Source organism: Mus caroli, unplaced genomic scaffold, assembly GCF_978045245.1.
Source record: "Mus caroli unplaced genomic scaffold, Mus_caroli_1 scaffold_6, whole genome shotgun sequence".
NCBI lineage: Eukaryota > Metazoa > Chordata > Mammalia > Rodentia > Muridae > Mus > Mus caroli.
Window position 1 is genome coordinate 92,669,915 of NW_028227261.1, and position 13,112 is coordinate 92,683,026.

At 47.6% G+C, this 13,112-nt stretch overlaps 1 protein-coding gene across 7 annotated transcripts in view; it reads right to left on the bottom strand.

Annotated features, from left to right (window-relative positions):
- The window catches only part of Znf618 (zinc finger protein 618), a 175,963-nt gene that overhangs the window by 55,841 nt on the left and 107,010 nt on the right, over window positions 1-13,112 (bottom strand). For all 7 annotated transcript variants that reach the window (XM_021160792.3, XM_021160791.3, XM_029476688.2 and 4 more), the window contains exon 3: window positions 1,556-1,812. In XM_021160792.3, the coding sequence (XP_021016451.1) occupies window positions 1,556-1,812 (257 nt within the window). The remainder of the gene's footprint in view (window positions 1-1,555; window positions 1,813-13,112) is intronic.

A 13,112-nucleotide genomic window follows, 5' to 3' on the forward strand; every position in this document is an offset into this window, starting at 1 on the left:
GACCTGCTTGATTTTATCTAGGGCTTGCTATCCTCTGCCACCTGGCCTTCTGTGAAAATGGTTATCCTGTGTTAGAGCCTAGAGACAGGTAGAGCCTCATGTGCACCACAGTGGACAGTGTCAAGAAGAAATAAATTTTCAGGGTTCTGAGTTACCAAGACACGCTACTTTTGAGACCTTTCATTACTGCAGCATCACCTAGACCCATCTTGACACTCAGTCATAGTACCACAACCAACACAGATTCCCACAAGCCGTCATCTTGCTCGGCACTGTGGAGTACAAGTGGGGAGCAGAAACCAGGCAGGTCCTGGATATCCAAATTTTTCAGGGAACAGGCACAGTCCATGTTGACCCCTCTGGCCAGAAGAGATCAGAACAAAGGAGAGATAGCTCTGGAATTGTCCTTGAAGGAGACGTTGAACTTGGGAAATGAGTAGCAGTATTCCCAGAGTGCAGGAAGAGCAGACAGGATGACAGATGAACACTGTGCTGAGAGGTCTGGGATAATCAGAAGCCAAAAACAAACAAAGGGACAACAGAGGATCCTGGTGCTGTAGCTTGGTTCTGCAGATAGCACAGCCCAGTCTCAAGGTCTGAAAAGAGAAACAACATGGAGTGCCTTTTGTATTTTCTGTGGCTTCCTTAAGGCCAGCTGAATGGAGTATGCCAGGCAGAGAGACACTAAAGTATGGCTGGTCATGAGATGCTGTGGTGACCCAGGTGGGACCACTGAATAACAGCTAGGAAGGGAGCAAGAGGCCGAGGCCAGCAGCTAAGGACAGGCATCGGGACTTGAGGGTTCATCGTGGAAACAAAGGGCATCACCCCACAATGCCTTGTGGGTTACAAACAGTATGCAAGCCAGGACGACAGAGAGGCATAGAAGGAAGGAGGGACAGGCCAGACCTGGACCTCAAAAGGTAGATGACCATGGAGGAGGGAAAAGCACAGCCAAGAACACTCTGGACATGACAACCATCGAGGAAGATGAGGATGGACAATAGACATGAGCAGCCAGCCTCAGAAGTGCCTCCTGTTCTGTAGGCTCGGCAAGCCTATCAGGGCCTGATGGCCATCTGAGTCCTTGAATCTGGCAGTAGTTCTGGGAGTTCCTTGGAGGGCTGAAGGGGGAAACCACAGCCTCAGAGTAGGTTACTAGGAGAGTCTTCCAGGTGTGGGAAGGCGCATAACTGTCACCAATCAAAAAGAACCTCCCCAGAAATCCCCAGTCAGGCCAGGCAGACAGGACGTGTACTCAGAATACCAAGCAAGCTGTTCAGGCTTGTTCTGGTTCCCTATGGGAAGCTTAGGAAGCTCAAGGTGTGATGGATTCACTGGGCCAGCAGACAATCTGAATATCAAGAGCTTGACAAAACCACGGACGGGGTCTTGTTACACCAAGTGGAAAGTGAACTCTCCTGGCTAGAACTCACCCTGTCAAGCCAACCAGGAGCTCTGCTTTCTCCCTGGGGCAGAAGGTTCTCTCTCAGAGATGCCAGCCTACCTGACCAGACATTTCTACCCTGGTTGCGGATCTTACTCGGGCACTCACCTAGGGTCTGCTGGTTGCGGACGCCACCGATCACCACGCAGATCTCGGCAGGCACATCTCCAGTGCCGTCCTTGCCGCCTGCCTTCTCCTCCTTGGCCTCCCCCTGCCAGATGACCTCCTGTATGTAGTCATCTGGTACTTCTGTTTTCACCTTCACCTCCGTCATCGTCCCCTGCTCAGCACTCAGCGAGGCCTCAGCCGGCACTGGCTCCGGGCCCTCCACCTTGCTGCTCTTTTGACTGAGCTTCAAATGTTCCCTGGGAAAGAAGAGAGGTCATTGAGAGGGGACACAGAACTGTCCACTGACAAAGAGGGAAACCCACCAGTCCTTAGCAGCATAGAGACTCACTACAGGCTGTGTATTAAATATAAAGGAGGGCTCCTTGGCCTCTCACGCAGCCCCATTTTACATCTGGGTAAGTGAAGGTCTAAAGCCTTCCAGAGTACCCAGCTCACCTCCTGTCATTTGTTTGTATCTTTCACAACTGGAGTTACAAGTGACCTTAAAAGGCACCTCTGGATACTGGGAATGTATTCCTGTCCAACTTTAAGCTGGGAGCCTTGATAGATGTAGGGTCTGGTTCAGGCAGCCTGGGCTCTGGTCTGGCAGCAGTCCCGTGAGCAGTATGCTCGGAGCATGCCAAGTATCTTGCGCTGTTTCTGTTCCTTGGCATCGGGGCCGCAGAGCACATCCAAGCTCTTCTCTTTCCCATTTTAAAATGGGGAAACTCCAGTCTCAAGAGGCTCTCCTGGTAAGGGTGTCCTGGAGCCAAAGGACTGCTCTCCAAACATTTGAGAACACCCTCAAGGAACGGAGGTCAAATGAAGTTGGGCAGGAAGCTGAGCGCATCCTGTAGTTTGGAACAGAGCCATGACTCTCTGGCACCCACACTCACGTCACTCTTTCAACATGAGTCTCCATAGGTAAACTATCCTCACAACCTCTGTTTGGGAGGTGAGGAGGGCAAGGCAGACACAGGGTGGAAATCAATCTTATCCCAGTCCCTGGGATAGTGCCTGGCTATACCCAGCCGTTTCATCTACTCAGAGAAGCCTAGACTCAAGGCATGTTCAGGTCCAGCCACATGACAAGCAAAGCAAAGCACTGTGAAGGCATGGCAAGCTGGGAGGCAGAGCTGGGGCCCACTGTGGGGAACTGTAAAAGCCCTGCTCTCTGGGTCTTGGGAGCTCCAACAGTTGAAGAGCAATGGTTTCACTGCACAAGCTGATCCCTGGCTACAGCTGCATCCAGAGAGGGGAAATGCTGATGCTGAGCTAAGACAGAATCCTTGAGGGCCTGTTTACAAGGGAGTTGCAGAGAAAGGCCACTAGGGAGGTACTCTGGACCAAACTGTGCCCACCCACCTCCAAATACACACGTTAATATCCAAACCGCAAACATGGCTGTTTCTGGGGCTGGAATGATAGGGAGGTAATTAGGGTTAAATGAAATCATCATGGTGGAGCCTTCATGATGAGATTAGTGACTTTATAAGAGGTATTCTTGGACCAGCAAGAAGCCTCAGCCAGTGAAGGCAATTTGGTGAAGCCTTATGACCCGGGTTTCAACCCTGTGACCCATACAGTGGAAGGAGAAAATTGATTCCCACAGGCTGCTCTCTGACCTTCTCACACTTTATGCCCTTGCTCCAAGATTAAATAAAGGTATAAAAGTTATTTATTCTTGGAGGACACAGTGGTTGTCTGCAAGCTTGGTAATAGCTCTTTCCCCAGAGCCCAAGCCATCTGACCCCTGACTTGGCCTCAAGTCTCCAGCTCTGTTACTTCCCTAATGTGAAGCTTGAACCCACCACCTCACCTAGAAGCCTGGGCCTCCTCATCTGCAAAGCACAGATGACAGGGTTGTCACATAAGATTTAATCAGTGTACACACAGAAAACATTTAGGTGAGTACTTAGCCTATTAATAATGACCTGCTATTAGGTCACTATGAATCAATCCATTTGCCAGGAGACCTCACCTGAGCTGAACTCATGCTGGCTCTTCCAGTGTTAAGTCAAATAAAACTTTTTTCTTTATAAACTACTCAGCCTTGAGTATTTTATCACATCAACAGAAACCAGACTAAAACAGAGAGTATGGAAGATTCAAGGGAAACCTCTGACACAACACACATGCTAGCACATGAAACACAATACATTCAACTCGTGGGTTTCCAAACCCCAGCTCTGGCTTAGCATCACTGCTGGGAACTAGGTGTGAGAACCTGAGCTGCTCATGAGACAGCAATGAAGGATTAATGAAAGGTGGCCAAGAATCACAGCTTTTCACACACAAAGGGGGCTGCCAAAGGCCTGGACGAGTCCTAATCTCTCCAAGGCTTGGAGGCTCAGAAATAGAACAGGAAGGAATATCAGCGTCTCTTCCCCAGTCCCACAACCCACCCTGAACAGACCCTATGTCCCTTCTTGATCACCCTGTGGGGGGCAAGAGGTACTCTGTGTAGTGACAAGGTTGGATTTTGGGGTCTGTAAAAACAAACAAACAAACAATAAAAAGAACTACATAAGTATGAGTATGTTTTCATTTTAATCCCAGGGCCTGCATCAAGTTGTCCACAGCAGCTGACTATGATTTGCCACATGCTCTAGCAGGTGCGTGGTTTTGCCAGCTGCAGATAGTTTCTGGGACTGTGATGCTGGGAATTCCGGGGACTTTTCAGAAGGTATATAACTGCAATGTCCCCAAGCAGTGGGCACGTTGATTAGTGGATTGTTGGTAGTTTGCTGTTGGTTGTTGTTGGTCGTGGTTTGTTAAGTATTGATGTGCAAAGAGGGAACAAAAAGAAATTAATTATCCTGACAGCCAAGATCAAACTCAAGAAGTAGTCTAATGATAATATCACACCCTTTCCTTTCTATCCTGTTTTCCCTCTTATCTAGTGTTAGGGAGTTGAAAGGGTAGGAAAGGGTGGAGAAAAGTGGAAGAAAGAAGAACTCACAAAGTAGCTAACACCACCTACAGTTATGGGTCAGACAGACCTTGTATCTCTAACCTGCTTGTCCATATTCCATTAGTCAAAAAAACCTTCCCTGAGCCTTCGTTTCCATGTCTAATATGTGAGGATCATTGCTGGACAGAAGGAGGGGTGGGGACATCTGTAAGGAGTCCAGCTGGGGCACTGGCCTGAAGTGGATATCCATATAAATTTCCAAGTTATTATTATGATAATGACATTGGTCCATGATGTCACTCTGGCCACCTTGAAGCCTTTCCAGAATGATGAAACCATATTCCTTCTGCGGAAGTCACATTTCCCCACGACAAGTGACTCTCACAGCTATCCAGCATGCTTACAGATTCTTTTTGGCACACCTGCCACATCTGACCCCACTGTCCAGCCTCTCGGTCATCACCATGTTCTATTTTCTTCAAAACCCTGACTACTATCTGAAAATGTCTTGTCCATTAATGACTTAGCAAATCCCCCACCCTAAGAGCAGCCTGTGTACCACTGAATCTCTAACATACGATAAATACCCCATAAATAATATACTTGTTTACTGATCAAGAGAAGACTCGCCTCCTGGTTAAACAGTCATTGGGGCTTTTGTCTTCTGTGACCCAAAAGGGCCCACTAGGACAGTATAGATCCATACTTAAAGGTAGCCATACCCTTCTGCAATAATTCTGCGTGGAAATATACCACAGGGAGACTCAGGGCATGGAGCCAACTCAGGTCTTGAGGCCACATCTCCTGACCCCTGGGACCTCCAGCCAAGTTACCAGGGTTCTGGAGTGAGGAAGAGCGAATGACTTCCTACCAAGGACAGGTAGACTCTTAGTCCCTCCCACACATACCTGCCACATTCTAAATGAGTACAAGCTTGCTCTGGAAATCCAGCTGCAACTGTGTGCAGCCTGACCCCTGACTCTGCCTATGGAAGACGGGGATGAGACGCAGTCTCTCTCGACACAGGTGGGCATGACAGCAGGGCACAGAGCCACTGGGTCCCCTTCCTTAAATGCCTGTGGTACCAAGGTCACAGGCAGCTTCCATCTCTTCCCCGACTCCTGCACTGAGATTTACAAGCCCAAACCTCTCTTTCTCTCAGCTGCTCCGCATTTAATTGGGTGTCCTAATAACAACGGCATCACACAAGTACTTAGATCACTTTGAATTAGTGGTGCAGCTCCTTCCAACTTCTTAAAAATTTTTTTCATATATCATTTTTTAAAATAGAGCTCATTATTTTAATTATATCCATTTAAATGTACAGTGGAGCCCTTGAATATTCTCAGCACGAATCATTAGGTATATTAGTGGAAAAGCACTCGGAATCTATCTACATGCTGACACTCCATAATCTATTCTATTTGTGTCGCTGTAAAATAGATTTATATATAGATAACTACAAAATAGTTGCTCAAGATATGCTGTGAATTTTATATTTAACCCGAGTCACACTTCAACATAAAATCCAAAGATGGGCAGTAAAAGGGTATTTCTCAGTAAGCACCCGCTCTCCCTCTTCTCTCTGGTTACTGCGAGCATGGACTGCCTGGAGAGAGGCCAATAGGTCCCCCCACCCCAGGAGGTGCTAACATCTCCTGCCCATCTCTTGGGTAACGGTCCTCCCAGTGTGGGCCTCGAGGACACTCCCAGGAACCAGGAGGTGAGGATGGTGAGGATGGCCCTGAGTAAGAACTCATTTCCTTCATTTTCAATAGACACACACAACTTTGTTTTGTTGCTTGACATAAAGATACTTTAACTTCTTCCTTGTAGTAGGGTGACTGGAGATTCCCCAAAATACCTGTTTACATCCTAACCCCAGAATGTCTAAACATGTTTTTTTTTTAAAAAAAAGATTTGTTTAGTTTTATTTATATGAGTACACTGTAGCTGTGTTCAGACACACAACAGAAGAGCGCATCATATCCCATCACAGATGGTTGTAAGCTACCACGTGGTTGCTGGGAATTGAACTCAGGACCTCTGGAAGAGGAGTCAGTGATCCTAACCACTGAGCCATCTCTCCAGCCCACATGTTTTTAACATTTATGTGTATACATGCATGTTCACACATAGACGAGAGAGAGAGAGAGAGAGAGAGAAAGAGAGAGAGAGAGAGAGAGGAATAAAGAGAGAGAAAGAGAATGTCTTTGATCACTCACTCCTTTACTTTACTGAAGTCATACCCATCTGTAGGTACAGGGTCTCTCCCGAATCCAGAGCTCATGGAACCATTGGTCACCTGGCTAAACAGCTTGCTCAGAGGATTCCCTGTACCCATCTCTCCTGTGAGCGCTGGGATTACAGGCATGCCACCACACCCACCTAGCCTTTGCTTAAGTACTTGAGATCTGAACCCTGGACCACATGCTGTATGACAAGTGCTTTATCCACTGAGTTATCTCCCCTGGTATGAATGTGAGCTTATGTGGAAAGAACGGCTGTTCTCAGGTGTGAGGATATTGGAGGTGAGCTTGTTATATGTATTAGCAAGTGTTGCTGAGAGCACAGATATTTGAGACAGAAGAGGTCCCACAAAAATGGAAGAAGCTATTTGACATCCAGGTAGATGTGGCCATAAATCAAGGAACAATGACAGCCGCCAGCAGCAGAAGGTACCATACACACCCTCCCCCAAGGCCTCTAGAGTGTGTGCTAACCTTCTGGCCCTCCAATTTCTGAATTCTGGCTCAAGATTTTGAAGGAATAAGTTTATGCTGTTCTAACCCACCCAATCTGAGGTGCAAAGGGCCTCTTCTCTGTAAGGGATGTATTCAAGATTCCCTGACTGTATGTGCTCAAAGCTTGGGCTGTGCTGACACCATTTTTCTCTGTGCCCCACAGCTCTGCCACACTGCACCAAAGGCACCCTGCCCTCCCACCTCGCCTGTGCTCATGTCTCCTTGGCATCACGACTTCTGAGCTTTGGAAACATTATTAAGTGACATTACAGTTACTCAAACAGAAGTGGAGATAGCTGAGGTGAGAACCAAGATACTAGTGAGAAGAGATGCGTGGCATATACATACACATACTATACACATACCATACACATACCATACACATACTATACATACCATATACATATCATACACATACCATACACATACTGTACATATACACATACCATATACATATCATACACATACCACACACATACACATATTATACACATACAATACACTACCATACACATACACATACCATGCATATACATATACCATATACATACACATACCATACACATACCATACATATACCATACACATAACATATGCATAACATACACATTACATACACATATTATACATATACCATACACATAGCATATACATGCACATACCACACACATGCACATACCACACACATACACATATCATACACATACATATACCATACACATACACATACCATACACATACATATACCATACATATACCATACACATGCACATACACATACATACCATACATACACCATACACATATACATGCACATACCATACACATACCATACAAATACCAAACAGAAAGTGAAACCACGAGCCAGAGAGAGGGCTGGGAAAGGGGGACTACTGTAACTTGTTGGCTAGGCCACAGGAAACAACCGCACTATAGAGAAATCATTCTGAAGCGATGGCTTCAAACAGCAGAGTCTGGAAACCTGACTCTCCCCTCACACCAGTTCTCCCTTATCTTGTTCCTGGTCACTGTCCTAGGCATGTGGCCAGTCTCCTGTGCCCAGACACTCTGCAAGAGACCCCAGAAACAATTTTCCTCCTCTGAGTCTTACCCACCCACTCCACGTCCTGCTGCCAGACAGAGAACCCAGTGCCCAGAAGAGAGCAAGCTGCAGCACACAGCAGCTCTTCACTGCATACAGGTAGTAGTCCTTCACAACAAAGGACACACCCACGGTCACGAGACTCTTAATGATGACCACTCTAGTAGAAAAATTACAAACCCCACGGCCTAAGACAACACCATCAAGCAGATCCAAGACCAGAGACATGCAATTTCTGGGAGTGGTGGAGGACAGTCCTAGGTGACCCTAGGCGCCTGAGCTAGACAATGTTGTTCTTAGGCACAATTTCTCTACCATCCCACCAAAACATGCTAACATGAAGTTCTACCCAGTTCCCATAAACGGAGACATCAACTGCCTGGACTCGAGCCCGGCTTCTGCTGTTGCCTCCCAGGGACTGATTTTGCAAACCTTTTTGCCTTTTGAAGTGAGGTCTCACTATGCTGCCTAGGCCAGTATTACACACTTGAGCTCACTCAACCTTCTGAGTGGCTGGGTCCATCAGCACCACGATACCACGTCAGGTTTCTGGGGTTCAGTTTCTCTACCTGGAGATATCTAAAGCCCATGCAGAAGTGAACTCCATATGCACAGGTGTGTCTTTCGCTATAAGCAGAAAGCTGTGTGTTCACCTGTGCCTCTAAACGCAGCCAGAGGACCACCCTACTTCTTCCAAAGGTGCCATTTACCCTGGTGCTCATGGTTTTACAGACGGTGTTACTGGTGAGAGGAAAAGCCCTCCCCTCGCAGCATGTAAGCAGTGCCTTGCTATGACTTGGGCTGTTTTTATTCTCTCCAGGTCATGCAGATGCAGGGATCTGAAATCAACTACGACATACTGCAAACCTTCCTGGGCCTGTGATCCACTGCAGAGGCTGACCTGAGATCAAGTCCACCATTCCCTACCAAGCTGCCCTCCCACTGATGACTTAAGTCCCTTGACAGCTTCCTGTCAGTAAATTATCACAGACCCTGCCCTTGGCAACACTTCAGCAGTCTACAGGCATTGGTGTCCACTGCTTTTCTGAGGCCCAGTGACCTGTACTGTCCCTCCCAGTCTCCACCCACATGCTATATCCTCAGCCACTTTCCTCTACCAAGCTCTTTCCCCAACTTTGTGCTGAACTCATTTTCTGGCCACGCCTGTGTGTTCTGTGGAATCCTCATCTCCCCACACGGAGCAGCCTTGGGGCCTCTCTATGCTTACCCATGCATTCCTTTGGTGAGCTTGTGAACACGCCAAACCTTTGCTTGCTTATCTCAGACAAGCTTCTGCTATGTAGCCCAGGCTGGCCTTGAACTCAGGAACCTGTCTCAGCCTCCACCTGCAAGAACATGCCAAGTGTGCATGCCCATATTTGCCTCCAGCTTTCACACTTTTAAATATGTTAGCTTTATTATGATAAAGGTCAGGTTTCTGCCTCGAGCTTGGGGCTGCACTCCACTGTTTGACTTATGTAAGCACCTACTTGACTCCTACTCTGCACCTTCTAATAGTTATCTCAAATCAAACAGATGGCAAGCCGAGCCGCTGTCTGGGGCAGTCCTGCCTCGCAAGCTCTTCTCATGGTACTAATGTGAGACACCCCTGTAACTGCAGCTCCCTGAGCTGACTAACAGACAGATGCCACCCTCCAGCACCTCTTGCCTGGACTCCAGACTCATCCTTGACTTCCTTTTTCCTCATCTCAACCAACAGGCCCACCATGAGTTCCATCAAGTCCACCTGTCAAGTGTGCCCTGAAACTCCCCTTACAACCTCCGCCATGCCTCCACCTGGAGCCATGCCCCCTTTCTGGCTACAGCCTCTCCACTGAGCTGTGATGTATGTTTGACAGAAAGACAGAATGGTGCTGATGCTGACGATCCAGATCAAGTCACTTCTAGGCTCATACCTCATTTATTTCTCCTGAGTATTTTCCGACCTAGCATCTCTCTCTCTTTTTTTTTTTTTTTTTTTTTTGGATTTTCGAGACAGGGTTTCTCTGTGTAGCCCTGGTTGTCCTGGAACTCACTTTGTAGACCAGGCTGGCCTCGAACTCAGAGATCCGCCTGCCTCTGCCTCCCGAGTGCTGGGATTAAAGGCGTGTGCCACCACGCCCGGCATCGCTGACCTAGCATCTCCTATCATCTTTGTCTACTTATTCTGTTTCTCCAACTAGAATGTGAGCTACAAGAAGGCAGAACTTGGTCTTATTGGTTCACTGTCCCCAGAAGAGTGAGGACACATTGCAGATGCTAGCTAAGAGCCTGCTCACTAGGGGGCATCAATGGTAGCACCCATAGCCCCTAATAAGGCCAAGCCCTTTCGATGGACAGCTCATCCCTGTCACTACTGATGGTGTCTTGCTTCTGGAATATTTAAAACAGCATGGAGGGATGTCTCTTGCTTGCTGCCCTCTGTGTGTTGTGGGCTGGAGATTTGTCCAAGGAGGCCAATTTTGTGAATGAATGGACCTTGTTCCTTTATTATCAGCTTACCTTTACTCTTCTAGATGAAGCATCATTCTCCCTAGGGTCTAAAATGGAACACTTGGATACCTGTCGTACAGTGACATTCTCTCTTCAGACTGTGGGGTTGCTATGGCAAATGTCCCCTAGGGCAGGTTAGGGCCCCTCTCATGGGGCAGGACCCTGCAAGGCTTATCCCACACTAATATGCCGTGCTGCTCCAAGCCCCAATCTGTACCTATGACTTCCGTGCAACTCTGAAAAACATCCAGACATCTCTGCTCTCTGTGCTTTCTGTAAGTGACTAGGCTCCCACACGTCAGCGTGTGCAGAGGTGAAGCCGGTGGTGATGCTGTGGACGGTACACGCACCGTGGGGTGCGGCAATGGAGTAGATCTCTATGATGTGTGTCCAGCTGTGGCACCTCACACTGGAAAGCTACTCCCACTATCCCGTGCAGCACCTTAGAAGGCAGGCATTGTCTACATTCCAGGGAAGAAGGCAGGGACAGGAATACCAACATGTCCCTGAGCTTCCTAATGACAGAGAGAAGATGCTACCTGGGTCTGCCTGACTCCAAAGCAGAGGCTTTGAACTATTTGGATGGGTTTAGTTTTCATCTCTCAAAGGAAGAGAGGATGGTAAAATACCTCTTGGCTTAATTAACATATGTGGACCTCTAGGAACTCCAAACAGTGACTGGATCTCATCTTTGGCTGTCTTCTTAAGAGTCCTGGAGAATCCACTAGACACAGTAGCTATACAGGTATAAGACCAAGTGAGGAGTGATGGGATCCTGTCTTCCACAGAGAAAGCTACTCAGGCTTGGTACCCACTGCCAACCACTAATTCTCCCTGATGCTGCTCCAGTGGTTGCTTGCTACAATGTGTCCTTTGGACATACAGCCAAGAGGCTGGCTTCTGACTGAGAAACTGCGAGGGTGATAAGGACTCTGCAGCAAAGCTCTGGAGAGACGGGGGACCAGCCTGGGACCTGTATTTGCTGGTCTGCCCATTTCCAATCCTTGCTCCATTGCCTGCCCATCAACAACCCTCCAAATTGTCTACGATTCCATTCCTGTCATATATGGCTGATATATTTTAATAAATAGTCAAGAAGAAAAGATTAAATTAATAGATTAAAACTGTTAACGTATTAAACAACTCTTAACATTCTAGAAACTCAAAATAACCTACAATGCATAAATACATCATTACTTTGAGATAATTCCTAGGCACTTAATTTTCTTCAATGCACGGTGTCAGTCAGCCACAACACTGAGTAATATTGCTGCTCAGAGAGACAGAATAAAGATTTAAATATTAAGAGAAAATTCCCTGGTTAATTGAAAACTAATGCAGGCAATAGCAAGAGACCCTGTCAAGTCACAAATGCCAAGATTCAGCTACTGGGGTGTTTTGCTTAAAGCTAGGAGCTTAGTTCATGGGCACTGGGGCACATGGGAGGCTGGCCCAGACCTGACTAGTACATGGGATTAGTGCTTATAGCATTGTAAGAAAACATGTGAACTTCTTTTGCCAGTGGGCCTGGCAGTACTGTCTGTGAGCTGTTCCAAATGTGTCCTGTTCCTTACTCTCACACCTAATGAGACCACAGCCTCAGACAGTAGTGCCCACACAGCATCCTTTGATGATGCAGATGGGGAGTAGAAGCCATGCAGGGGTCTGCCCTGCACAGACCTGCTTCAGGACACACAGGCTCAGATAGACCCCAGAGGGCAGGTCCTCTATGGGCAGACTTCACTCAGGGCTCAACGCCAGAATCAACATTCTCTGTCTCCCACTCACCATAGTTCCTGACTAGGCTCTGACTCAGTAGCTCTTTTTCACCTCCTCCCCATCGCCCACTTCTTCCTAGGACTGGCGAAGGGAGACGTCCTCAGAGGATGGCTGCTCCTCCTCCACCCTTTGGTCCCATGCTAGTAGATGCTCTGTAGTCCTTCCCTCTGCTGTATTCCCTCCCAAGTCCCCAGCCAGACCTTAGTGGGCAATACACCCAACATCTGTTGTACCTAGTCATCTCTCCAGGAGCACCCAGCTCAAGCATGCAGACCTACAGGAGACTCTGACCTGCTGTCAGCCTCATGAGAGCCCAGAGGATGAGATGCTAGATGCACAGCCAGTTAATACTAGATTCTTTAGCCTGTCCACTGCATCTCTCTTGGTGTGTCACCAGGAATGGTAATGCTGACCGCTAAAACAGTTCAGAAGATTAAAGGCCAGGTGTGTGTGAGGTACCCAGAATGCGACTGCATACAGCTGGCTCTGTCTTCTCAGGCTCCATGTCCATATAGCATCTAAGTG